General features: G+C 36.6%; 2 protein-coding genes across 2 annotated transcripts; both read right to left on the bottom strand.

Annotated features, from left to right (window-relative positions):
- Positions 1 to 651: 651 nt before the first annotated feature.
- LOC111780443 (rhomboid-like protein 20) lies at positions 652 to 13,658 on the bottom strand. The gene is made up of 8 exons (XM_023660861.1): positions 13,405 to 13,658; positions 13,178 to 13,278; positions 11,827 to 11,967; positions 11,589 to 11,655; positions 2,163 to 2,314; positions 1,975 to 2,076; positions 1,393 to 1,515; positions 652 to 1,185 (listed from the first exon to the last, which is right to left on the bottom strand). Exons 1-8 carry the CDS (start codon positions 13,427 to 13,429, stop codon positions 1,021 to 1,023), a joined length of 876 nt encoding a protein of 291 aa, XP_023516629.1. The 5' UTR covers positions 13,430 to 13,658; the 3' UTR covers positions 652 to 1,020.
- Positions 13,659 to 20,688: 7,030 nt separating this feature from the next.
- On the bottom strand, positions 20,689 to 24,354 carry LOC111780446 (CDPK-related kinase 1-like). Its single transcript, XM_023660863.1, has 11 exons — positions 23,572 to 24,354; positions 23,299 to 23,429; positions 23,173 to 23,214; positions 22,976 to 23,084; positions 22,721 to 22,799; positions 22,333 to 22,629; positions 22,151 to 22,263; positions 21,583 to 21,690; positions 21,439 to 21,501; positions 21,165 to 21,332; positions 20,689 to 21,083 (listed from the first exon to the last, which is right to left on the bottom strand). Exons 1-11 carry the CDS (start codon positions 24,022 to 24,024, stop codon positions 20,946 to 20,948), a joined length of 1,701 nt encoding a protein of 566 aa, XP_023516631.1. The 5' UTR covers positions 24,025 to 24,354; the 3' UTR covers positions 20,689 to 20,945.
- Positions 24,355 to 24,902: the final 548 nt, after the last annotated feature.

The raw sequence follows: 24,902 nt of genomic DNA, 5'->3' as shown, positions 1-24,902 counted from the left end.
CTTTTTTTTTTTTTTTTTTTAACTACCCAATCACAATTTTCAAATTAGGGTTTCAATTTTAACCACGTATATATAGTTCTATAGGCTCTCTTTTATCGAGATACAAGTTCGAGTGCTGCTTCCTAAGAGAATATTAAGATATTGGAAAGAGAAGCAGTTGTTCATAACTGCCCTAGAATGCAAGTAAAGAGTCTTGATGGTACCCCAAGTTGGTCAAACAAAAACTAGCCGAAAGCGAAACCATTTTTTGGTGCTGGCTGCCAATCATAATCGTCAAAATCGTTGCGTTGAATTTCAACGTTCTTCACAAAATTGTCGAAAAATTATCGACCGTTCTCAGTTTTACTCAAACAACCCAACCAGGGTCCCAAATTATGGTTCTTGTTTTAACCCCGTACATACATTGCTATAGGTCTCTCACAATTTAAAGAAACAGTTTTTTTCCCGACATATATATATAAAATAAATGAAGTGTTGCTCATCAGACTATGCAAGGCTCAGTCTCATTCAAAGAAAAGAACAGAACAATCGAAGGATTGCGAGGGGCTGAATCAAACGTTTTATATACCCAACACAACAGAATTCGCATTCTTTGATTCCTAAATGAAAACCGAAATTTCAGTTCAATATCAGAGCGCAGTAACAGAGCAGTTAATCACGATTAGCAGCCAATAAAATTTCTGTAAGAATCTGCAACTTTTATAGCTATCACAGAACAAAACAATTCTGCACATTCTGCCTCCACAAATACTTCTACCAGCTTAACTTCATACGTACAAACTAAGCAATCTTCTGTAGTCAGACATCAAGTATTAAGAAAATTTGACAGCTACGATACGAACAAAAGGGAAACCGAAAAGAGAGTTAAGAGAAACAGCCTGATGAGTTTCTGCAACCTATCAAAACTCAGTTGTCAGCAAATGCAAGTGTGTCGGACCATCAACCCTGGATACTGAATTTGACTGTTCTCAGAACTGGGGACGTCAAAGGTTTCATATACCGAGAAAAATTTCCATCAAATTAGTGCGATTGTGATTCGAGAAGTATGTTTGTCGCAATGTTAACGTCATTTCCAGCATGCACAAGGGCCTGCCTCGCTGAGTTTCTGTCGAACCCCATCGAAACAAGTGTGGCAATGGAGTCCTCTGGTGGTTCTGTGGCAGTTGGCACAGGAGGATGGCTCCTCTAAAGTAGCACAAGAGAAAGCAAACCAGTTTAGAGGACATAGCATCAAACTTACAATACCAACATTAGCTATACAGATTATGCCAACATTAGCAATACCAACATTCTTGTAAATACCAAGGCACAGTAAGTTCATGCTCAATCGTTTAGCTTATCAAAATGTGTTTAAACTAACAGCACATAGAAGAATTCGTCAAATGTACTAACCTCAACCTGGCGGCCCACGAAAGATGGCATGTTTCCTCTAACATCTCTAGTTGGGGCTGCTGGAGGATTTCCCGCGGATGGCAAAGAAAACCGTGAAAAAAATGAACTGACGAACTCTGGAAACTGCAAGAGCCGACGAAAATACAATAATCAATCAGAATATTGAAGATAAGACAATTTCAAAATAGCAGTTAGATCCTCGATCAAGTTAGAAGCATCCAAGTGTAACAATTCCATTCGAAATTTTAAAAATAGGAACAAATTATTGTTGGAAGACATAACCTGATGGCTGATGATGGTAGCTAATCAAAAACTCAATACAAGAGAACTCATAAATTAATCATAAGAATCTTGGATATGCATGCAGAGTTAGAATTTCACTTTTGATCCTCTAAAATAGTTTAAATTGTGATTATCAAACAAAAGAAAAAAAAACGACAAGCCATAAACCACCTAACCTGTGTTTAATTTCCACAGTTTGCACAGATACCAAAAGCCTAAACTACAATCTAAAATAACAGAATTAAAATTTCAGAAAGAAAACTAAGGAAGCAATTTGATTATGCAAATTTTGAATTTAACCTTGGCCTTGCGGATGCCAAATACATTCAAACGATATAAGGAACCAGCAAGAATTCCGCATATCCCTGGTAAGATGGATCTTCTCCACGAGGACAGTAGGAGCTGGCAACATCAACAATAAAACTAGATTAGACAGCAAATAAAGTAAAGCAGGTATCACAAAAAGTAGAAATCAAACAGTCCTTAACCTGAAGACCAGCCAGATATATGAAAGACTTGTCAGAGAAACGAACTCCAAATACACGGAACCGAGTTGAAACAGGAATATCAAAGAAGAAGGGTACAAAGGAAGCAAATAGAAGACCATAAGGTCCAGAAGTAACTAGATTCGCTGCAGGATCTGCTAAAAAAGAATGAAATATAAATATTAACCAAGTGAAAATCATAAGAACATAACTTCTGATTCTGAATCTAAGATACAAAAGAATGAACTCCTATGTTAACAAGATGGCATAAAATCAACGGTCAGTCTCATATTGCAAAAAGTAATTTGGATAATGATATCATGAATCACTCCTCTAATTTTAGAAGCAAGAACCACAAAGATAGCTTCATATGACCATGAGAAAGGCTAAAGAAATGAAGTCCCCAACCTAGATGAAATCTGTTCTTCAAGGAATGAGGCATTAACACCCGCTTCAATGTCCATGTGTTTTTCAAATTCAAATAACATCTACAAATAACTTCAACCACTCCAATAAACCTTTATAAATTTTCCAATAAACCTTTATAAATTTTCCAATAAACCATCCAGGCAAAGGCTTGGCTAAGCTGGCTGTTTTCCTTATTTTATTTTCAGAGAATAACATATCTCTATTGCAAGGGAGAAAAGCTTATGTAAAACCCCCAAGTAAGGTTAAGATACTTGGGTAAGTTTAAGGGCCCAAAGAAGAGATTTTCAATACCCTAACAAAGGATTATAAACATTCAAGGTCTTTGGAAAAGGTTTGGAAAGAAAAAGCAAAAGCATAAATGGCAAAAAGATCATTTTTTCAATTTTTAAATAACTTTTTGGATTTTTAATTTCTTAGGGAGAAGGAATTTCAAAGTGCTCAAGAAAGGAAAATGACAAAAAAGGGGTAAAGTTTTAGAAAAAGTTTGAATTTTCAGAATAAAATATTTAAAAAATGACAAATTACAAAAATGCCCCTATACAAGTTATTTACGAAAATACCCCTATGCCGAATCTAAACCCAGATTTTGTGTTCAGAATGAGTCAACTGGACAAAATCATCAGCATCTTCAAATCTAATGGTTGGATCGAGCTAAAAATTCAGTATGTTCAAGAAGACTCGAAGTACTTTAGATCCAACGACCATAATTCAAAACTAAGGTTAGTAGCACCCTCATCGGAGAAGATATTTCCAACAAGAACTATAGAAACTTCAAGTTTTAAAATCAAGTATGTTTTGGACAATTCAAGGTCGGTCAAGGCCTCATCTATATGAAGTTTTGGACAATGTTTTGAGACAAGAATCGAGTAACGAGGATTCCTAAAACTTGAGTTTGATGCTTTTGGATTATGGGTTTTGTTGCTCTCAAGTTTTCCAAAGTTTAGGAGCTATATTCCTTCAAACCAATTCCTACAACTTCTAAACGAATCCCCCAACATTCGAGAGCTAAAAGTGGTCCACATCCCCCCATTTGAGTATCCATGGTCGTAAGGAAGGAAATTTATTAAAATTCAATTGGAGCCCACGGGCAAATGTTATCAAAAATCATGATCAGGGTGTGTTATAAGCTTCATGTTACACTTAGGGATGACCCTTGATTTTTAAGTAGAAAGCTACCCAAACTCAATGAACTCTAGGTTCAACCTTGATTTTTAAGTCATCTAAATGTTACCTCATGATAAGCTTTAAGGATAGCTCTTTATTTTTAAGTAACTAAGAGGCTACCCTAACTCAAGAAGAACTCAAAATTAGCATTTAATTTTCAGAGGAAGCTCGAAAGGGATCACATGTCTTCTTCCCCCTGGGGAAGAAGATGATGACGTGGCCGATACAATTGAACCGGCCACGCCAACCGATTCTCAAGAAATTCTTGATGGTTCCAAAAAATAAACTAAAAAATAGATCTACTAAAGAAAATTTGAAGTAATACAGATACTGAAAGCTTGAGATCATAGGACCCGAGCGTCAATGATAGGGTAAGCAACCAATCTGGACATTTTTTAAAAAATACTTGATGGTTCAAAAAACTAAACTAAAAAATGGATCTACCAAAGAAAATTTGAAGTAATTCAGATATCGAAAGCTTGAGATTATACAACCCGAGCGTCAATGATAGGGTAAGCAACCAATGTAGACATTACTTAAGAAATACTTGTAAGAATCACTTGGACTTCAATATGAACCTTAAGTATGATTTAAAGGAATATGGAAGAAATAAGCAAAGAACCATGAGCTAAGGACCTAAACAGAGCGTTTTGCTCGAGAATCAAGTAACGTTAAAATAACCCACTAAACAAACTTCGCTTCTCATAAAATTTTAATACTAGGCATAATACGACATATTAACGTTATATATGAAATTTAGTAGTCGTGGGATAAAGTTAAGTAGCTACACCAAGTAACGATACAAATTAACCATAATGCCCCCATGGTAAACTACCTCTAGTTCAGGACCCAAATGACCTCCAAACTATATAAGAGGCCTTATTTTATATTGTTTAAGGATTATACAAACTTTTAGAACCATTGAAGCAAGAACCAAATTTAAGATGCAATAATGCCCCTAAGGTCCTTTTAAGACATACACCAATGTACAAATAACCTCCAAATGACTTAAGATTTTAAGTTAAAGCCTATGTGTAAACATGAAAGATCACCTCAGTTTGGATCAAGTATAGAACCTACACCATGTTAGGGGTATAAGTTAAAGGCTCAAGCCCCTAATGGTTAACCCTAAGATTTATGCCCGTAAATGATTCCAATGGGCCTAGAAGATGAATATGACTTGTACTCACTTTAGGGTTTTGAATGTTATCAAGAATCATGATCAGGGTGTGTTATAAGCTTCATGTTACAACACACCCTTCATGTTACACTTAGGGATGAACCTTGATTTTTAAGTAGAAAGCTACCCGAACTCAAGATGAACTCTAGGTTCATCCTTGTTACCTCATGATAAGCTTTAAGGATAGCTCTTTGTTTTTAAGTAACCAGGAGGCTACCCTAACTCAAGAAGAGCTCAAAATTAGCCCTTAATTTTCAAGTAACCAGGATGCTATCTCAGGTTAAACTTTAGGACACTTCTTGGTTTTTAAGTAACAATGAGGCTACTCAAACTCAAGATGAGCTCAAGGTTAACTCTTAGTAATCAGGAAGCTACCTCATAATAAGTTTTAGGTAGTTTTTTATTTTTAAGTAATCAATATGCTACCCAAAGGTCATGATTCAAGTAAGCTTTAGGTAGCATTTGATTTTTAAGTAATCAATATATTACCTTACGGCCGTGAATCAAGACAAGTTACCACACACCAATGTCCTAAAGTAGCACTATATAAACCCCAAGTCCCTTAAGATAGGACGATGGCTGGATACCACTCAAGAGACAAGAATCAAAGACAAGAACCAAGAACAAGAACTAAGGACATGAACAAGAATTAAGATAAAAAAACTAAGAACAAAAGGATAAGAACTAGAACATGGACCAAGATCCGAGTTACGAGATCTAAGAATCGAGAACCTCAGAACTAAGGTTCTTAGATCAAAGTTAAGATTAAAAATTCAAAACCCAAGACCAAGGCCCTTGGATTAGATCATAATAAAAACTCAAAACCCAAGAACAGACTCTAAGCACCTAAAATCTCAGACCAAGAACAAGAATATGACAAGTTAGAATGTGCTACACTAGCACACCTTAAGGACACAATTAAGAACCTATAAGTAGGCTACTTACAAAGTCTTTGTACTTATTCAAGTTCTCTAATGTTCGAAAGTAACAAAGAGCTGATCGAGGATGGAATCGGAGCTGGAGCATGTGCCATACAGAGTGGCACTGTGTTAACATTTTACGTCGTTTTGTTGTACAAGGTCCAATGTATTCAAACTTTAATGGGATTACACAAATATCCTTCGACACCCCTCTCAAGCTGAGTAATAGATATCATTCATCCTCAACTTGAATTGGATAGGTTCATGTCCAATATTCTTTGCATGACTTCAACTTCGAGGCATGATTCAATGGTAGCTATGAAGGCTTTAAATAAACTTGTTAGCAGTAGCTATGAAGGTTTCAAATAAATTTGTCAACCGGCTATCCAAAGGATTATAAAAAACATTTTCAACTGGCTATAAGGTAGCTTAAGCGGTTATTAAACAAGGAGAAGTGACTTTACACCAACTAAGAACAGTGTAAGTAACACAAGAAGAAAAAAAAAATCGAAGTCTTGAATCGTATTGGAGAAAATGAGAGAATTCCTTTCGAGCCATAACAGCCAAAGGAAGGCCCTTGTGTAGTTAAGCCAAAGAGTCTCCTTTCATTCTTGAACAAATGACCAAGGAGGACAATACTAAGTAGAGCCCAAATATTTGTCGGAGGAGTGACTGACCAACCAAAACTTTGGGAGATAAATTCCCAATAAAATCAAGCAAAGGAACACAAAATGGGAGGAGATTGTGAGTTCCGGACCCTTGTACACATAATGCAGCATGAGGGTGATAGAGAGATGCCCGGAGTTCTTCTTTGCAGCTTATCCTGTGTATTGAGACAAACATGGCTAAGTTCCCAAGGGAAAAACTTTAATGTTTTGGGATATTTTCCAGCCAAATCATCTTATACAATGCTTCTGTGCCTTGGATACCTGCAGTGGACTGTGTTTCGGCCAAAGATTTAGTGAAGAAACCATTATGATATAAATTCCAAACCCAAACGTCAGCTCTTTCAGCGAGCATAATATTAGCAAACATGTGCGAAAGCCTAGCCCACGCATTGGTTTAAGACTCTGTAAGGTGTCTTCTGAGATTGAGGTCCCATGATGCTTATTCAGAATGCCAGAGGTCAAAGATGACAGCATCTTTGTTAAGAGATAGAGCAAAAAATGATGGAAAATCATCCTCAAAGCCTGTTTCCAATCCAAAAATCAGTTAAGAAACAAGTATTTCCCCCAGTGCCAACCTTTAAAAGTGATGTTGCTGTAAACTGTACTTTTAAAGCAATCACTATGTTTCCAGTGACCCTTGGAAGATACGATGGAGGAAAACCCAGGTTGTTGGTCGAAGTGAACCGAACCATATTTATAAGCAATCACTTTTCTCTACAAAGCTCCCTTTTCATTGTAAAATCTCCAAATCCACTTAGCCAAGAGAAACGTGTTTTAATGTTGGATGCTAATGATGCCAAAACCATCTTCATCAATAGGCCGGGTGAGCTTATCCCATTTAAGTAGTGGAAACCAGTTTTATCTTTGTAGCCTTTCCATACAAAGTTGCAAACAAATCTTCAAGGATCTCTTAAATTTCATGGGGTATAGGGAAAATTGATAAATAATAGATGGAGAGATGGGCCAACGTTGATTGTAGAAGGGTGAGACAGCCACCCTTTGAAATGTGGGAATGGCCCCAATCATTGAGGCACTTTTCAATCTTTTCAACAATGGGAGTCGAAAAGAAGAAGATTTCGGTTTGTCATTGAGAGGCAATCCCAGATAAGTAGTCGGCAAAGTAGCTTCTTTGCACCCATAATGAAAAGAAATAGATGATAACATAGGAGATTCGATGCACACTCCCAAGATTTCAGACTTATGCACATTATCGTTTAAACCCGATGCCTCTTCAAAGGATCTTCAAAGGACTTGATGGTAGCAAATAGGTTATCAATAGAGGACACTACTGGTGAAGGGAAGAGAATTGATATGAACCACGACCAAGGAATTTCCATACCCCAAGGTCCAATTAAAAGGACGAGAGCCAAGAAGCTACAACAAACCTTATACACTTATATTCAAGCAATGGTGAGCTCAACAAAGGAAATTCTAAAAGACGTTGGAGACCTCCCTTATATGTTGTGCAAAGTTGAGCTTCAAGAAAGAGATGCATTAAATGCACTTTAAGTTGCATTTAATGAACTCAGCTAAATTTATGGAACTAGTCCAAGGATGACTAAAAAGCACATTTCATTCATTGCACTATTTAATTATAATTTAAATATTTGTTTGTCATATTTAAGCTAGTTCTTAATATAGGAGTTAAGGTTATATTGTAACCCACATAGGTTACCATATTCCACCATTAACTAGCCATTTTAACAGGGAGGTTATGGGTATTTCTCATTTACTAGCCAATTTAATTTGGGAGTTATGTGTCACATAGGTTAAGGTTGTAAAGGCTATATAAAGCCTTCTTTTCTTTGATTAGAGACATCACATTTTGGAATTAAAAAGAATAGAAATTCTATTTTTTAGCTTTGTTGAGAGCTAAGATTTTTTTTGCAAATTCTTGTGTATAGAACTTGCATGCTAGAGTGATTCAAGTGGTATTGATCAAACCTCTTGTGGAGTGATTCGAATCACGAGTTTAGAAACGAGTTTTCTTTACTCTTGATCTTGATCATCAAGGTAATCCGTTTCATACTTTCCCCTGGGTAATCTCTACTATAGTGTCCTACCCCTTGACATCTCCAACACTTTAAATCCCTATTTCGAACCTTGGACTTTTCTACTTTTTCTTTCCCTATTCTAGAACTCTGAAGCTAAATTGGAGAAAGGTGAGAGTTCTAGAACAGGGAAAGAAACAGTAGAAAAGTCTAATGTTCGAAATAGGGATTTAAAGTGTTGGAGATGTCAAGGGGTAGGACACTATAGTAGAAATTACCCAAGGGAAAGTATGGAACGGATTACCTTGATGATCAAGATCAAGAGTAAAGAAAACTTGTTTCTAAACTCGTGATTCGAATCACTCCACAAGAGATTTGATCAATACCACTTGAATGACTCTAGCATGCAAATTCTAAACACAAGAATTTGCAAAGAAAATCTTAGCTCTCAACAAAGCTAAAAAATCTAAATTCTATTCTTTTTAATTCCAAAATGTGATGTCTCTAATCAAAGAAAAGAAGGCTTTATATAGCCTTTACAACTTTAACCTATGTAAAACATAATTCCCAAAATAAATTGGCTAGTAAATGAGAAATACTCATAACCTTCATATTTAAAATGGNACTCCTATATTAAAAACTAGCTTAAATATGACAAACAGATATTTAAATTATAATTAAATAGTGCAATGAATGAAATGTGCTTATTAGTCATCCTTGGACTAGTTCCATAAATTTAGTTGAGTTCATTAAATGCAACTTAAAGTGCATTTAATGCATCTCTTTCTTGAAGCTAACTTTGCACCACATATAAGGGAGGTCTAGAATTTCCTTTGATGAGCTCACCATAGCTTGAATATAAGCGTACAAGGTTTGTTGTAGCTTCTTGGCTCTCGTCCTTGTAATTGGACCTTGAGGTATGGAAATTCCTTGGTCGTGGTTCATATCAAGAATGGTGTGGTCCACAAAAAAGAAGGTGATAGAAATGAATAATGGATGGAACCAAAGGTGTCGAAGGAAGAAAGTGAGGCAACAAAACTAAGATCTCCAAATCCGTCAAAAGGCTAGACTTCAATTTCTTAATGGAAGAATCGGGCAAAACCATAAGAAAAACGCTACGAAAAGCCTACTTTGAAGATTATAAGTCTACCCCTACTATCACAAAGTTACCAACTGAATCATACACGTGGAAGTGCTCCAAGGGGATAGTATGCATGAGTTATGTGCTCTCATGGCTTTCAACTGACGGATCAGTTGACAAAAGAAATTCATAGCTAACTCAAATTTATTCAGAGCTTTCATAGCTACCCTTGACAAATTTATTCGAAGCCTTCATAGCTACCATTGACAAATTTATTCGGTGCCTTCATAGCGATCGTTGACATATTTATTTAGGGCTTCATAGCTACCGTTGACATATTTATTTGGGGCCTTCATAGCTACCATTGACAAATTTACTCTAAGCTTTCATAACTACCATTGAAAAATTTATTTAGAGCCTTCATAATTACCGTTGAAGTCATGCCTTGACGTTGAAGTTGAGTTGTCAAAGTCGTGCGATCAATATTGCACATAAACCTATTATCTAGGGATTTATTTAGATTACCTAGTATCTAGGAAATTTAGATTACCTATCAATTTGGATTTAGTCAATATTTCCCTATAAAAGAAACGGTTAATTCTTAAAAAAAAAAGACTTGCAACAAAAACCAATTATAAAGTTTTAGAACTTGACACAAGCTAATGTATAATCAAACTTCATCTCATCTTAGCCAAGATATGTACCAGACCATTACAAACATTCTCAATGATTAGATATATCCTTCTATAAGAAGACACTTAAGTTCTTCAGAGTGGATATTTCTAAAACTCATGGAGATGGTTTCTCCTAGTGGGCAGTTTTTTTGTATGCCCCTTGCTTTCTCATCTGCATTCCGACAAATCAGAAAAAATGATTGTATCATCCGCAAACTGAAGGTGGTTGATTCTTAAGCCTTCATTGCCAATCTAAAAGTCCTTTACCTGCCATTCATCTTTGACCTTTGAGAGTAGGCGACTAAGGTCATCCATTACCATTATGAAAGAAATGGGGGATAGTGGATCCCCTTGTTGAGACCCGTGTGGCATAAATATTCCCTCTCAGTCTTCCATTGAGGATTATGGAAAAGTTTGAGGATTATGGAAAAGACTTTAGGTGATGTGCTCCAGTGGTTTGACCAAGGATACAGTCAAGAATGCCTCCTAATATATATGTAATAACCTCGGTATCCTCTTTCTCTGGCGGCATGGAAACCAGCCGTAGCATCAACAAATGCCAAATCTCAAATACACCAAAAGAAAGACATCAAACTACACCAAATCTCAAATCTCATCCACGGCCTATTTCAACCCAAGAAGGCTCTCTGATTTCAAAGAACAACACAAAAGCCAGCTTGCCATAAAAAACTGCCTATCAAAATGGAGAATCAGAGGCCGCTTCTTCTATTATATGTATGCTCACGGTAGGAACCAAAATTTTTCTGGAAATGACTCCACAACAAAGAAGCAAACAAAGCCATAACAAGTGGTTTAGATCTTCTAAAGGCCCCTTGCACATAAAGCACCAATTGAGGCCAAGGACAAAGTAAGGGTTCTAAAGGATAAAATCCAAGGTGTTAATAATTCTTCCTAAAGCCACCAACAAGGAAAAGAATGGAATTTCATTCTGAATTTCCTTTTCCAAAGTTAACAGAATATATGAGTAGATCCTCATTGGAAGAAAAATAAATGAGCAGCGAGAAAGAAGAAACTAAATGGTTACAAACACTTGCCAAACAAAAATCCTACAAAAATCAAGAGGCCATGCACATTCGTCACTAGGCCCAACTAACTCCCTGGCATGTTAGCTACTTGCTAAGAAGGACTTCCAGTTCTATTAACAAATTTTAGGGGAGAAAAAGTAGGGAAAGTAGAACTGTTCACATCTAAAAAATGATAAGGAAAGGGATGGACAACAAAAAAACAAAACAGTAAATGAGCATGAGCTTAAAATTATGCTAGCTCCCATGCATACTAGTATATTAAACAAAAATGCATACCTTTAAGTAATGATATCGCAAGGACCTCAAAAAGTAAAGAGGTTATTATAGAGAACAAAATAAAGACCTGCATCACAATGGAACATATAAATTTATTTAAGAAAAAACACATCACTACGGAAAAAGAACAAATAGAGTTTTGTTGTGATCCACTCAACTTAAAGATCATGACTGGTTGGTTCATTATGACATATTTTAATAAGATCCTGAAGCATGAATTGAATAAAAGTAAATTTACCGAGTATTTGTTGGAACCTATCTGTCTTTCAAATACTCTGAAGTAATAGAGCAGAAACAGTCCGAACATCAATTCAGGAGTAGATGAAAAGGCAAAAACTGACGTTACTAACTTCCAAATGCGAAGCTTCACAATCACGTCCTGCCATAAGGATGACAATTAACTGGTCAAAAGTGTCCACCTACCAGGCAAATTAAGAGGTAACCTCTACTATGGAAAAGGGATAAAATAAGTCAAATTTAAGTCCTTCATAAAAGGAATATATGCAACAAAGATGGAATAGAGTCAAAATGATAAAAATAATAATTCTACAAGTGGATCCCTTTAGCACAGCTTATTTGAACTTGTGTCACTTCCAAACCCTTAAACAAAAACTTTCCACCTATCCTAGTAAGCTCCTCTCCAAAAGGATCTTCAGCTTCTTGTCTCCAAATCCTTAAAATCCTTAATCCAACCTCCAATATTTACAGCAACGCAGAATAACATTGGAGAAAGGAAATTCAAAAGCTGCCCACCCACCCAAATGTCTTCTCAAATTTCAATTTTATCGTTGTCCCACCATCTTAAATTCAAAAACTTCTCAAAATTAGTTCTTAGCTATTTGATGAAAGACCTCAGTGGTACCAACTAATTTCTTCCTTTTCTTTCAAAAACAACCTGCCTCTTCTATCCCAAATTTGTTGACAATAACTTTGTGTCAAATTTCCTGAATTCGTGCAAAAAACTTCATAACTATTTTTCCAATTACACTACATTCCCCTTTCTAATGTTCCAGTTCTTGAACCTGCCCATTTTGCTGGGCCGTGATGTAATATCTCATCTCATTAGCTGGCTTAATTAAGAACTGATTGCACTTCCTTCATTTCACAAATTAGAACTAATCCTTATTTAAATTATACTAAAAATATTACACATACAAGACTCTCAAAATGTCACGGAACGTACATTACGAATGCCTATTTGTTAAATACACTATTCAAATGCCGCATAGCCAGCCACAAGGCTACTTCAAACACCCTTTCCTCCTCCAGCAACAAAGAAATTGCTTAAAGAGATATATAAAACAAACTAGAGCCTAAAATGGCAGGTGGCCACTATAATTCAGAACCAAAAATGCAGAGATCGATTTAACTAAGTCATTACAAATACATGAGGAAAAGAGGATCCCCACGTTCAATTACCGATCAATCAACTCGGCCAGTTCGATCTATAATCTTGGGACTGAAAAAGTAGCTTCCAGTCAACAACTATACGCACAATAAGTCGCGGAATGGATAGTCAAACACTGAACCAAGCAATAAGGCTCATTCAACCGAAGNGCATCTCGCTAGTCTAAGAGAGAGAAGAGTACCTGATAGGACAAGCCAAGCTTAATTGAACGGCCTTGGATCCCAAAGAAAATGGTGAAAAGAGCGGAGGCGACGACGAAGTTCCGGGTGACAGGGGCATTGTCTGCGGACACAAAGACGAAGCAAATCGATCAAACAGGAAAGAAGAAATTGAAAAGGGAGAAAGGAGTAATATGGGTGGTTAAGCATTAGAAGAGAAGAGAGAATAGGGAATTTGAAGAGAACTCACTGAAACCAGACGGGCCGCCGTTCATCGTCTTAGAGAGGAAGCAACGACCCGCTCAGACGGTCAGAGGCTTCTCAATCTGATTCCGATTCCGATTCTGATTTCGATTTCGATTTCGATTTTGATTTTGATTTTGATTCGTTGTCTGCTGGGAAGAACTTGGGAGTGGAACTCGATTTCTCTTCCGCCTTTCGGTTGGAAACAACTATTTCAATTCCTTTTCCTTTTCCTTGGGAGTTCTCCACATGTTCTACTAATTCCCCACCATACATAAATGTAAATATTTTATACGCTAAGAACATATATATTCTTTCACAATATTTAATTATAACATATATATTCTTTCACAATATTTAATTATAACATATATATTCTTTCACAATATTTAATTATTACATATTTCAAGTTCAAATCTCTAAGTCATACTACCGGTTTGATTTTGGTTCAATGAAACGTTAGCTTAACTTCTTTTCACTCTCGAATCTGAGAACACCTTTTATTGGTGTTACCTTTAAGAATACTTTTGTCTCTCGACTTGAACTCTAGATCTCTACACCTCACATCAACATAACTTTTTTGCCTACTTTAGGCTGCACGCATTCGAGCTCTTTATCTTTTGTGTAGCCTCATTATTCACTTTGGACTAGGTTTGGATACGACAAGCACACCGTGGATCGATATTTTTTTCTCCATACAAATCCTCAAAAGATATCATGTCAATCATGTCTTGATAATTGTTGTTAAACGTGAACTCTGGAGATGGAAGTGAATGTCCTAGCTACCTAAAAATTCTAACATACAAGCCCACAACATATCTTCTAGAGTCTACTTTAGACGTTCAGTTTGCTCATCTATGTGTGGGTGGAACATCATACTAAACTGTAACCATGTACCCAATGTCTATTTAATGCTTTTTCAATATTTCAAGGTGAAGTAAGGATCTCAATCTGACACGATGAATATTGGTACTCCGTGCAATCTTACTACTTCTTTAGGTACCATTGAACCAATTTATTTCTCGAATAGGTAGATTTTCTGATACAATAACTGTAAATGGCTCAATCTCAGAACCCTAATAAATATTTTAATATGCAAACTCCNGGAAAAGAGGATCCCCACGTTCAATTACCGATCAATCAACTCGGCCAGTTCGATCTATAATCTTGGGACTGAAAAAGTAGCTTCCAGTCAACAACTATACGCACAATAAGTCGCGGAATGGATAGTCAAACACTGAACCAAGCAATAAGGCTCATTCAACCGAAGAAGCCAACCTACTCTATCCCGAGATAACCAAAAAAAAAAAAAAAAAAAAAAAAAAAAAAAAAAAAAAAAAAAAAAAAAATTATTTTTAAGGGAAAAAAAAAAAAAAAAAAAAAAAAAAAGGAATTTGATCTTACAATTGAATTAAAGAATAAGGCCGTTAGATATAAGTATATCCAAGAACCTCAAAACTATAAGGAATCACCTCACGGCGAAATAAGATTTGAATTATTGTGTTGATCGAATATCTCAAAACAAGAACAATGATGTTGAGATTTGAATCACTTCACAATTGAGATTGATCAAGTCAAGCTTGAATGATTATAAGCGTGCAACTTAAGCTACATACACCTACAAAGAAACATAGCCCTTGGCTAAAAAACACTTATGCTCTTTTTACTACATTTTTCAAGTCTATTTTGCAAATATAACATACATGGTTCTATATATCCTCAAAATAAAACCATTCACCTTACCAGAGGTATTTCAAGAGCGGTAACATTCATATTTGATGACTATAACTAGCCACTATGTAAATGTAACCTTAAAATAAATAAAAAAAATCTTAAAGTACATTAATCAAAACATCATAGCTCTAAATTATTATCTACCCAAAATTTGTAACTAATTAAGAATAATGAAGTCCATCTTCCTTGAAGTTCAAATTTCACGATTGAGATGTCTTGGTTCATACCATCCCAGCCGCATGCAGTCTAAATCTAATGTCCAGCACAATTCTGACTAAAATGAAGGTGAAGGAGAATTCTTGTTTTCTACGGGAGAGTAAAAATGTGAAAAAGTTCAATGCATGGTTATTCTCATATTTTTTTTTTATCTTAGATCTTTCTTTCATTTGTTTTGTCTTAGGTTGACTCTACGAGTGTATCAATCACAACCCATATAACTAGGTATCCTTTGGTCATTCGGGAAAATCTCACGATTAAATCCATAGCGATATTCTCCATTTTCATTTTGGCATACTACATAGTTGTAATAATCCTACAAGTTTTTATCTTAGAGTTTTGACTAGTTGACAAACTAGGCGTTTGCTCATGAACTTAGCCACAACTTGCTTCATATTCCTCTACTAATAACATTACTTCAAATCTTGATACGTCTTGATACTACCTTGATGTATTGTGAATGCTGGGCAATGAGCCTCGGTTAGAACCTTTGTCCTTAGTTACGCATTACTAGGTACACGAAGTCATATGCACGTTATAAGAGTCCTTTATCGAACGCAAGAGGAAACTCATGGGCTTATTTCATGACTAACAACATCATTTCTCAATCAATTCTTAATCCATATATTGTTGGTCGATCACACGGTCAATTATGCTAATTGTGTCATCAACTCCCTGGTGACCATGACTTATTCGACTTGCTTCAATTCCCTTCGTATAACTCGTTGCTTGGTGGTTAGTGTCGACATATAGTACTATCTCAATGCATATGCTACCACACTCAATTTTTTAGGGTGATATAGTATCTTTACGTCTTATTCCTTGACCACCTCTAACCATCTATGTCATAATTTCTCTTGCACACGTGTGTATAATGTTGAGATTTATACTCTAAAACCTTGTATTTAATTAACTAATTAATTATAATATTTTATTTACAGTTTAATATTAAAGTCGAATGGCTTATCCGGGTAACACAATTGAAACAACCCACTTTGTAATTATTACAAATGATTTGATCCAAATTCTTGGTCAGGAGACATGTGAGTGGAGATATCCTATATAATAGATTTGTATATGACAATTTCACAAAATATTTAATCTCTTTTTATAAGTCCGTTAATTTAGAAGATTAATATTTCACAGAATAATAATATGGGACTCGAACTTAACTGCACATAAGACCTTATCTTTTTATTTGCAATGGGTGATACTGACTTTTATAGCTAATTCAATATGTCTACTATTTTCAAGAGATGAAATTTGCTCCTTCCAATATAAAGTAAGTAGATGAGTAGTTTTCGTAAGTGCTCATTTTAGAACTTGAACAATGAGATCCCACCATCTCACCCACCCAAAAGAGACTTGGGTTATGGTTGGATCATAAACAAATTGTTCATTAGAAAATTAGTGGTAGCGGTAGCTAAGGTATCCGATGTCGAAACAATCTACCCACATCGCGAAAGGGATCATCAAGGACTGTACACATGAATAAGGTAAGCCTTCACGCATTAACAACGTGCTTTGTCATCGAAAAAGAGAGTTTGAATTGCGGATTGGTTGGCACTCACTAATCTCTATGTTTTAGGTGTTTACCATCCATAAAACTACGAGGGAGGTGAAGAGGAAGGAGAAACGAATGTCGGAATGACGTTTCAGGAAGAGAGAGAAAGTTTGTCAGAAAAATCGTGCGAATCAGGTGGAGAAGACGAAGCCTGTGGAATTCGGATCGGATCTGAATAGGGTATCCAGACGCCTGCAACCCGCCAACACCTCGGCCTAAGCCTACGACTAGACCTCAACCCGAGGATGCATGCCTGCAACCTGTTGTTGGTTTTTTGGCCCTTGATCTCATTTTAATTAATTTCAATCAATTAATTGAGTGATGTTTTGATGATAACAAACCTACTTTTAATTATGAACTATTTTCAGTATTTTAAACTGTCCACAGTATAAGTTTGAGAATAACAATTTAAACGACTTTTCAATTACTCAAATCAGAGCTAAAACGAAGAAATTACAGTCGAGACAATATACCCGACGTGATGATGTGGCAGCAAAATCAAAATGATACAAATGAAAGTATATCAAAGTATGACACTTGTAATTTTGGAAAATTAATAAATTGTGGAGTTTATCTTATTATTATATTTCTTCCTTTATAATAAATAAAATTATTTTTACAAAATATAAAATTGAATCTTACCATTACTCACATCGATTTTTATTATTACTATATTATATTATTATATTTTTAAATTTTTATGTTACTCACATCGTTTTTATTATTATTATCAAATTTGAAATTTTAATTTAACCGTTACTCACATACTTTTTATTATTATATTATTATTATATTTATAATAAATTTTGAATTTGTCATTGGACCTTTTACTCATTTTTATTATTTTTATATTATATTATTATTATATTTAAAAATTTTAAATAAATGAATTTGAAAATTTTTCTTATTTATTTACTTTTAATCTCCACCTTCCATTACTCCTAACACAATCAATGGTCAATATTAATTCCTACATTTTGTCATTTTTCTTTCTTGTATAAACTCATCAACTTCCCTACATTTTCAACACACAACTTCCATCCTCATTTGTTCAAAGTCTCCATTGTTTGTTGTTCTCTCCAGCTTCCAATTTTATTTTTATTATCTTATTCTTAAGAGAGTTTTTTTTTTATTGTATTGTGAGAAAATAGTTGTGAGGGCTTCAAACTGTAAATCTACTCTTTGAGAGAGTAGTGGTATGTTACTACCAAATTCAAATACTTGTACCGGTTTGATCCTGCGCCGTGGAAAGAATTGAGTTTGCTCTTGAACTCGTAAAAAGAGCGGTGTAGCAGTTTGGCTCTAATTCGTGGAAAGAGTTGAGAAAGTTGTTTATTCAAATTCCCACAAGAGGCGCTTGGGGAGTGGAGTAGGTCGAGTTTGACCGAAACACTGTAAAACTACGGTGTCATATTTTCTAACTCTTTCCTATTTAATTTCAAAATTATTAGGGTGATTTATTGCATATTCTACTTGATTATTGTTTTGACTTGAATTATTTGTTCGAGTAATTATCATCTCGTGCTTATTTGTAAAAAGTTTATCATTAGAAAAATTAATCACGTTTAAACACTTTTATCGTTAAAACCCTATTCACCCTCCCCCTCTAGGGTTGCCATACCAATCCAACACTCGTGACCACCGAATTCTCGAGGTTGAATACATGTAGCCAGCTCAGAACCCAAACTAGTATGCAGCAGCCCGTGACTTGTGACCGAGACCCGCGACTCGTACACTCGCGTGCAACCCATGCCTTGACCCGAAGCCACCTGCACCCGCGTCGACCTTCTATTGCCTCACGTGTCACCACTTGTAGTGTGTAGCCCTTCGACTCAATTGGCTTAGACGGCTCACTCGGCTTCGCGGCTCAAATTTCGGCTATTCAGCTCGGTAAATAGATTTTGACCCAATTTCATCGTTTCAACCCTAAGTAAGGTAATTTATGTCATTATAATGTCTTATTTCACAGATTTAAGTTGAAGTTATATGAGAATTGTGATATACTAACAAAAAGCGATAAACAACCTAATAGAAAATGAAAACTGGTAATAGTTTGGATCACTTTTGAGGGACGAGAGCTAACGTACTAGAACTGGGGAGAATGCTGACTAAGGCCAACCAAGAAAGTGGCCCCTACCATCATTGGTTATAAATTGTGTGTTGTATGATGACACGTGCCAGTTGTTTCACACCTGTCATAGGTCGTACATGTAGACTATTATGAAATAATATGGAAATGTTATACGATGCGATTGCTATGTTGTGTTCGATGAATTGATATGCTTTACGCTATGTTATTTTATGATATGATGTGTTGAAAATAAGCTCAGGATGATTACGTGATTGTTATAATATATGATATGATATGTGCACGATATGGACGGATATGTTTGAAAGCATTGAAGTGTTATGATATAACTGATATGTGAGATGTATGATATGTTATGATTGACATGTAAAACGACAAACTAGCATGAAATACAACCACAACATACGCATGAAAAAAAATAATAAATGATATGATAAACGTTATGAGAAATGGTATGAAAATATATGATACAAACGAGACGCTAGTGGGGTTGTATTAATGATAATTAAAATGGAAAAATGTTGGGACCTCATGCATTATTGTGTGCTCATGCATCAGTGGATACTCCTATTCCTTCACGATAGTACGGACGCATACACCAGGCAGGGAAATGTCCATTTTGATTGTCATAATGCTGTCGTGACAGTCGCTACTCCTAATGGGTGTCCGACATTAACAACTACCAAAGAATGCTCGCCCGACTAGAAAAAAACCCAGAAGGTGTGCAAACCAACTGGTGGGTCCATACATGCACGTGGGAGCAAGTCATGGATGATGAGATTCAACCAAGTGGGAGCAAGCCATAAATGACGATGACTGAGTTACCTACAGGAAAGAGAGTTTTGTTGAACAAATGGGTGTTAAGAATCAAGGCTGAACCAAATGGAAAAATGAGGTTCAAGGCTCGGTTAGTAGTTAAAGGATATTCACATAGGAAAAACATTCATTATGCTGAAATCTTTTCCCATGTTGTGAAATTAACTACTATTCAAATTTTGCTGAGTATTGTTGCATCGGAGAATTACCTTGAGCAGATGGTGTAAAAACAACATTTTTGCATGGAGCTCTAGATGCAACAACCAAAAGGGTTTGCAGCTCCAGGCAAGGAACACATGGTGTGTAAGCTCAATAAGAGCTTGTATGGATTGAAACAAGCATCGAGACAATGGTACAAGAAGTTTGACTCCTTCATATGCAAGAGTGGTTTCCACAATAGTGAAAAGAACCAGTTACCTCAAGAAATACACTAATTCTTATGTATTTCTACTATTGTAGGTGGATGATATACTAATGGCTGGATTTAGTAGGAGGGAGATAAACCACTTGAAGGCAAACATGTCTTCCGTATAAATAGATTCTTGGGATGAGGATTTCTTGAAATAGATTTGATGGCACATTAGGTCTATCCCTTTGACAAGTTGTCCAAATTCAAGATGAATGATGTTAAATGCAAGGCTACAAATCGTATTAAATTGTCATAGGGGCAATCTCCCAAGATAGTTGAGGAACGTAAGCACATGACATTAGTGTCGTACGCTTCTATAGTTGGGAGTTTGATGTATGTGCTATGGTCTGCACTAGACCTGATATAACACATGGCGTGAGGGTTATTAGATATAACACATGCAGAGAGGGTTATTAGCAATTACATGACAAACCCAAGAAGAGAACCCAAATACATGGCTTCTTTTAACTCATAATTTATAATGAAAATGATTTTGAGTGCATTATGTTGTTCCTCTGTTCTTCCACTGTACAAATCCTTTAATCAATTTCAACCCCACCAATCACTTCACTGCCAAAACGTAAGAAACAACTTACACAACTACAACAGATTACACCACATCACATCACATCACACCCTTCCTTCCTTCCTTCTCCTAGGATCATATTATCATAGAATCCTCAATGGTTTTGGTCAACAGACAATTTATGTGGATTCATTTTATGCTTTTTGCAACGCGCGAGACGAAACACCGTGTACAAGTCTCACAAATCCCAGGAAGCTAAGCTTCCCATCCGAGTGTCTGATCCAGTCCTGGACAACCACATGAACCGGTACCGATGGACTAAGTCCGAGTTCCTGACACACATAACACATAACTCATATCACAAAACAACCCACTCCAATCACATTAATATACCATCATTATCGAAAGCATACCGACGCAAGTTCCTCGATCATTATGGGGCGATTCCCATCCTTATCGAAAAGATCGTAGGCATGTCGGGCATGTTGTTCCCAGTTCTCCATTCCCTCTAGTTGATATATACTTATGGCAGCTGCACAGAATTCTTCAAAATCTAATTTTCTGTACTGAATGGAACTAACCTGGCAGAGGCAGAGGCAGAGGCATACACACAACAACAACACTTGTTTTCAACCACATATTAGCAGGCAGCAGCATTGAAACAAAAGAAGAGAACACAAGTCTTACCATGTTGCCGTACTCTACAACTCTCGAATCCTTCATGGCATCCGTTGAATTCTTGATTAAGGCCTGCCAAGTTTTAATCTCATTACAATCAACTTACTTTCAACTCTCTTATTCTTGTGTATGATACCAGAAAAAAGAAGCAACCGTCTTGAAGTTTTGCATGGAAATGAACCCGTTCTTGTTCGGTCCTAACACCGTAAATTGCTTCTCAAGATAACCCAGTTGAACAGAGTTTAATGTCTTTGCAACCGCCTGCGCAAAAATTAATGTCCCAAACTAGTTAGTTAACAACCTAAGCCCACCGCTAGTAGATATTGTCCTCTTTGGGGAGAGGTTTTTATTAGGATTGCACAACAACGCACACACTCGATCAAGATGAACACAAAGAACAGGAGAGAGAAAATTCAAGGATGAATATTGGCTAAAGGTTTTATTGGTCACTTTAGGTACGTACCATGTATGTCTACCAAATCTTTACGAAGTATCTACCATATATATCTCTGCACGATGTTTACGAAATGTATACCTATATATCTACAAGATCTTTTACTATCAATAGACATCAGGGTCTATATCCCAACAGTTTCCACACCATTATAAAGAATGATTCATTCTCCTCTCTAACGGATGTGGGATCTCACACGATCACACACTCATCATAAATCATACAGCTACGTGAATGAGATTGAAGGGAGTACAATAATACACTTACGCCCAATGCCGATTTACGCAGCGAAGATGAGCAAATATAAGCTCTGACAAGCTTGTAAGTGATTGTATCCAATGGGATCTTGATATCTTGATGATCAGCTAACCAGGGATGGCCTACATGCAAGAATTGTTGTTTGAGCTTCACAAAACAAAACAATTAAAGAAAGATTCTCATAAACATACACAGGGCTTGAGCAGCAGTCAATCTCTTGCGGTAGTCTTTGTTCAACAATCTCTTCACAAAATCAATTGCATCAGAGGATAAACTAGGCCATGGGGATTCCTCAAAGTTCGGATCCGCCTTTAGAACGGCTCGAAAAATGCCAGATTCCGTTCGGGCCCAGAATGGTCGACTTCCACACAAGAGAATATAAGCAATTACACCAATACTCCACATGTCTGCCTCCGTTCCATATGATCTATGTAAAACCTCAGGAGCAACATAATAAGCACTTCCTACAATGTCATTCAATCTCTCATCTGCACAAACAATAAAAATAAAAACTCAGAAATCCACTGTGTGCCTTCAGATAGGTGATTTTGAATAGAAACAATCATTCAGAATCCAGACCCGGTTTCACGTAATCAGAGAGCCCGAAATCGATAGCTTTAAGAGTGGATCTCTCCTCCTTGGATGTAAAAAGAAAATTCTGAAGCAAAAGCAATAATTATCCAACTTTAGAGATACCCTCCAAGAAATGAATGGGACACAAGCGGTATCACAGTTTTTGGCTGTGGTATCATTATGGCACAAGTGGTATCAGAACATTGAAGGTGGTAGCGTTTCGGCGCACAACAAAATAAGCAAAATTGGTAGTTTGTATACCTCAGGCTTGAGGTCACGGTGAACCACACCTTGAAGGTGACAGTAGGCGACCACACTCAAAATCTGAACCATAATAATTTTTGCATCTTCCTCAGAATACTTGCCACCCCTAAAGAATTGCACAAGAATAGCAACAACTAATAAATGTGTACTAAAGATCCTGAAAATTCAATCTAGAAGTATATAAGGATAGATACCTCGAAAGTATCCGATCCAGAAGTTCGCCTCCTTCGCATAACCTGAAGCACAAACATAATGAAATGAAATGGGAAATGGTTGTGTGAAGCATCACCAAGTCGTAGCTTAGATGGATATAAACTTACTCCATCACAATGTACACATTATCCTGATCTTCAAATGCATCGTAGAATTGCACCAAGTTTTTGTGTCCGGTGAGGGCTCGCAGTATTTTCACTTCCCTTCTCACATCCTCAATAGCTATTGCTGTAGTCATCTGCACATTATTTTCATCATTGTGCATAAACACACAGTCTACTATCCACAACCATAGATTAAACCAAAAATGTAAAGAAAATCATGAGGTGTTCATAAATCTAATAATGAACAGAGATTATGAAGTAAGTTAGTGAAGCAACCTTGGATTTGGGAATGATTTTGACAGCAACTGGGTGGCCTTTGAGGGGGCCTTTTTTGGCGGTGGCAGAGGAAGTGTAGCCGAAATGGCCGCGGCCGAGTTCGTGAGCAAGGTCATAGTGGGCGGCAAAGTGTTTGGAGTAGCCGAAGTTCTTATCCAACCCCACATCGCACTCGGTTCCTTCAGGGATAGAAGCCTCATTGGGCTTGACGGAGGCATGGCGGCGAGCGAGGAGAGCCCGAATGTGCTTGGCCGGAGAGGGCGGCGGAAAGGGGCGCTTGAAAAGACGGAGAGGGGTGGAGTTAGCCGGAGAGGAGTTGTTGAAGAGATTGGACAGAGGGCTGGGGCTGTAAAAGGGGAAATTAGTAGGGGTTTCCGATTGGATCACTGAATCATGATTTTGAGAAATGGGTTTTGGGTTTTCTTGAATGGCCTTTCCATGACACAGTCCCATGGAATCCGAAATCCACTTGAACACAAACACACAAACACACAAACACACACACACACACGCTAAAACCACTCACAGATTCATACCATTTCCAACACTCACAAAACTTGGCTGAATTCGTATTGATCGACAAAATGAGAGAAAGAAACAGAGAATTGTAGAAGAAGAAGAAGAAGAAATTAAAAACAAAAGTAAGGGAAAGATGCTTAGCAGAGGCACCAAGAAAAAGCAAAAGAAAAGCAGAGAGAGAGAGAGAGAGATACAGAGCTTTTCTCCCCCACAATGCCCAATGTGCTTACTTCTTAATTTGATTTGCTTTTTAGTCTTCACAATAATGGAAGGAAGTGGATCCTTCCACCCTCTCTTTATTCCTCACCAATAACTAACATAAAACCTTCTTCTTCTTCTTCTTCTTCTTCTTTTTAAATCAAAACATTATTCATTTCAGCTGAGCTTTCATATGATACATCAACAATCAATGATCCAAACATGTTATTTTACCAAACATGTTCCTCTCGACGCCAAGAATACACCTCATAGAATCCACATGCAAAGAAAAATAACATGATACATAAGGAAAACAAGGGAGAAGAAGAAAAGATTGTCACGATGCCAACAATCACCCCATCAAGACTCATTGCGTCGTATAGTGTAGATAACGTCATGGAAGAGAGAACTAACATGTCAGGGAACACCATGATGCACACAAGTGATTACTACTGAACAATGTCGTAGTTTGTCGGCCAAGAGGATGAATTAATAGCCAGCTCTAGTCTCTATGTCGTTTTAAAGATGTTTTCAAACACATAAGTACCATGACAAGTGCATAGGGTAGTCACACTCTTCTTCTTTTTTTTTTTNTAAACGTTTAATTATTTCAT

The sequence above is a fragment of the Cucurbita pepo genome, chromosome LG18, assembly GCF_002806865.2.
Source record: "Cucurbita pepo subsp. pepo cultivar mu-cu-16 chromosome LG18, ASM280686v2, whole genome shotgun sequence".
NCBI lineage: Eukaryota > Viridiplantae > Streptophyta > Magnoliopsida > Cucurbitales > Cucurbitaceae > Cucurbita > Cucurbita pepo.
The sequence above is the reverse complement of the archived record's forward strand: the minus strand, read 5'-3'. Positions and strand labels throughout refer to the sequence as shown.

What these genes read in the sequence shown, in the direction of transcription:
- LOC111780443 (XM_023660861.1), bottom strand. Translation starts at nt 13,429, where the DNA reads ATGAACGGCGGCCCGTCTGGTTTCA. An exon ending in TTGGCATCCGCAAGGCCAAG is followed by an intron (nt 1,516 to 1,974) that starts GTTAAATTCAAA and finishes CGGCTCTTGCAG; the next exon opens with TTTCCAGAGTTCGTCAGTTC. An exon ending in TCGTGGGCCGCCAGGTTGAG is followed by an intron (nt 1,186 to 1,392) that starts GTTAGTACATTT and finishes GTGCTACTTTAG; the next exon opens with AGGAGCCATCCTCCTGTGCC.
- LOC111780446 (XM_023660863.1), bottom strand. Translation starts at nt 24,024, where the DNA reads ATGGGACTGTGTCATGGAAAGGCCATTCAAGAAAACCCAAAACCCATT. An exon ending in GACTGCTGCTCAAGCCCTGT is followed by an intron (nt 22,264 to 22,332) that starts GTATGTTTATGA and finishes TCTTGCATGTAG; the next exon opens with GCCATCCCTGGTTAGCTGAT. An exon ending in TGATCGAGGAACTTGCGTCG is followed by an intron (nt 21,084 to 21,164) that starts GTATGCTTTCGA and finishes TATGTGTGTCAG; the next exon opens with GAACTCGGACTTAGTCCATC.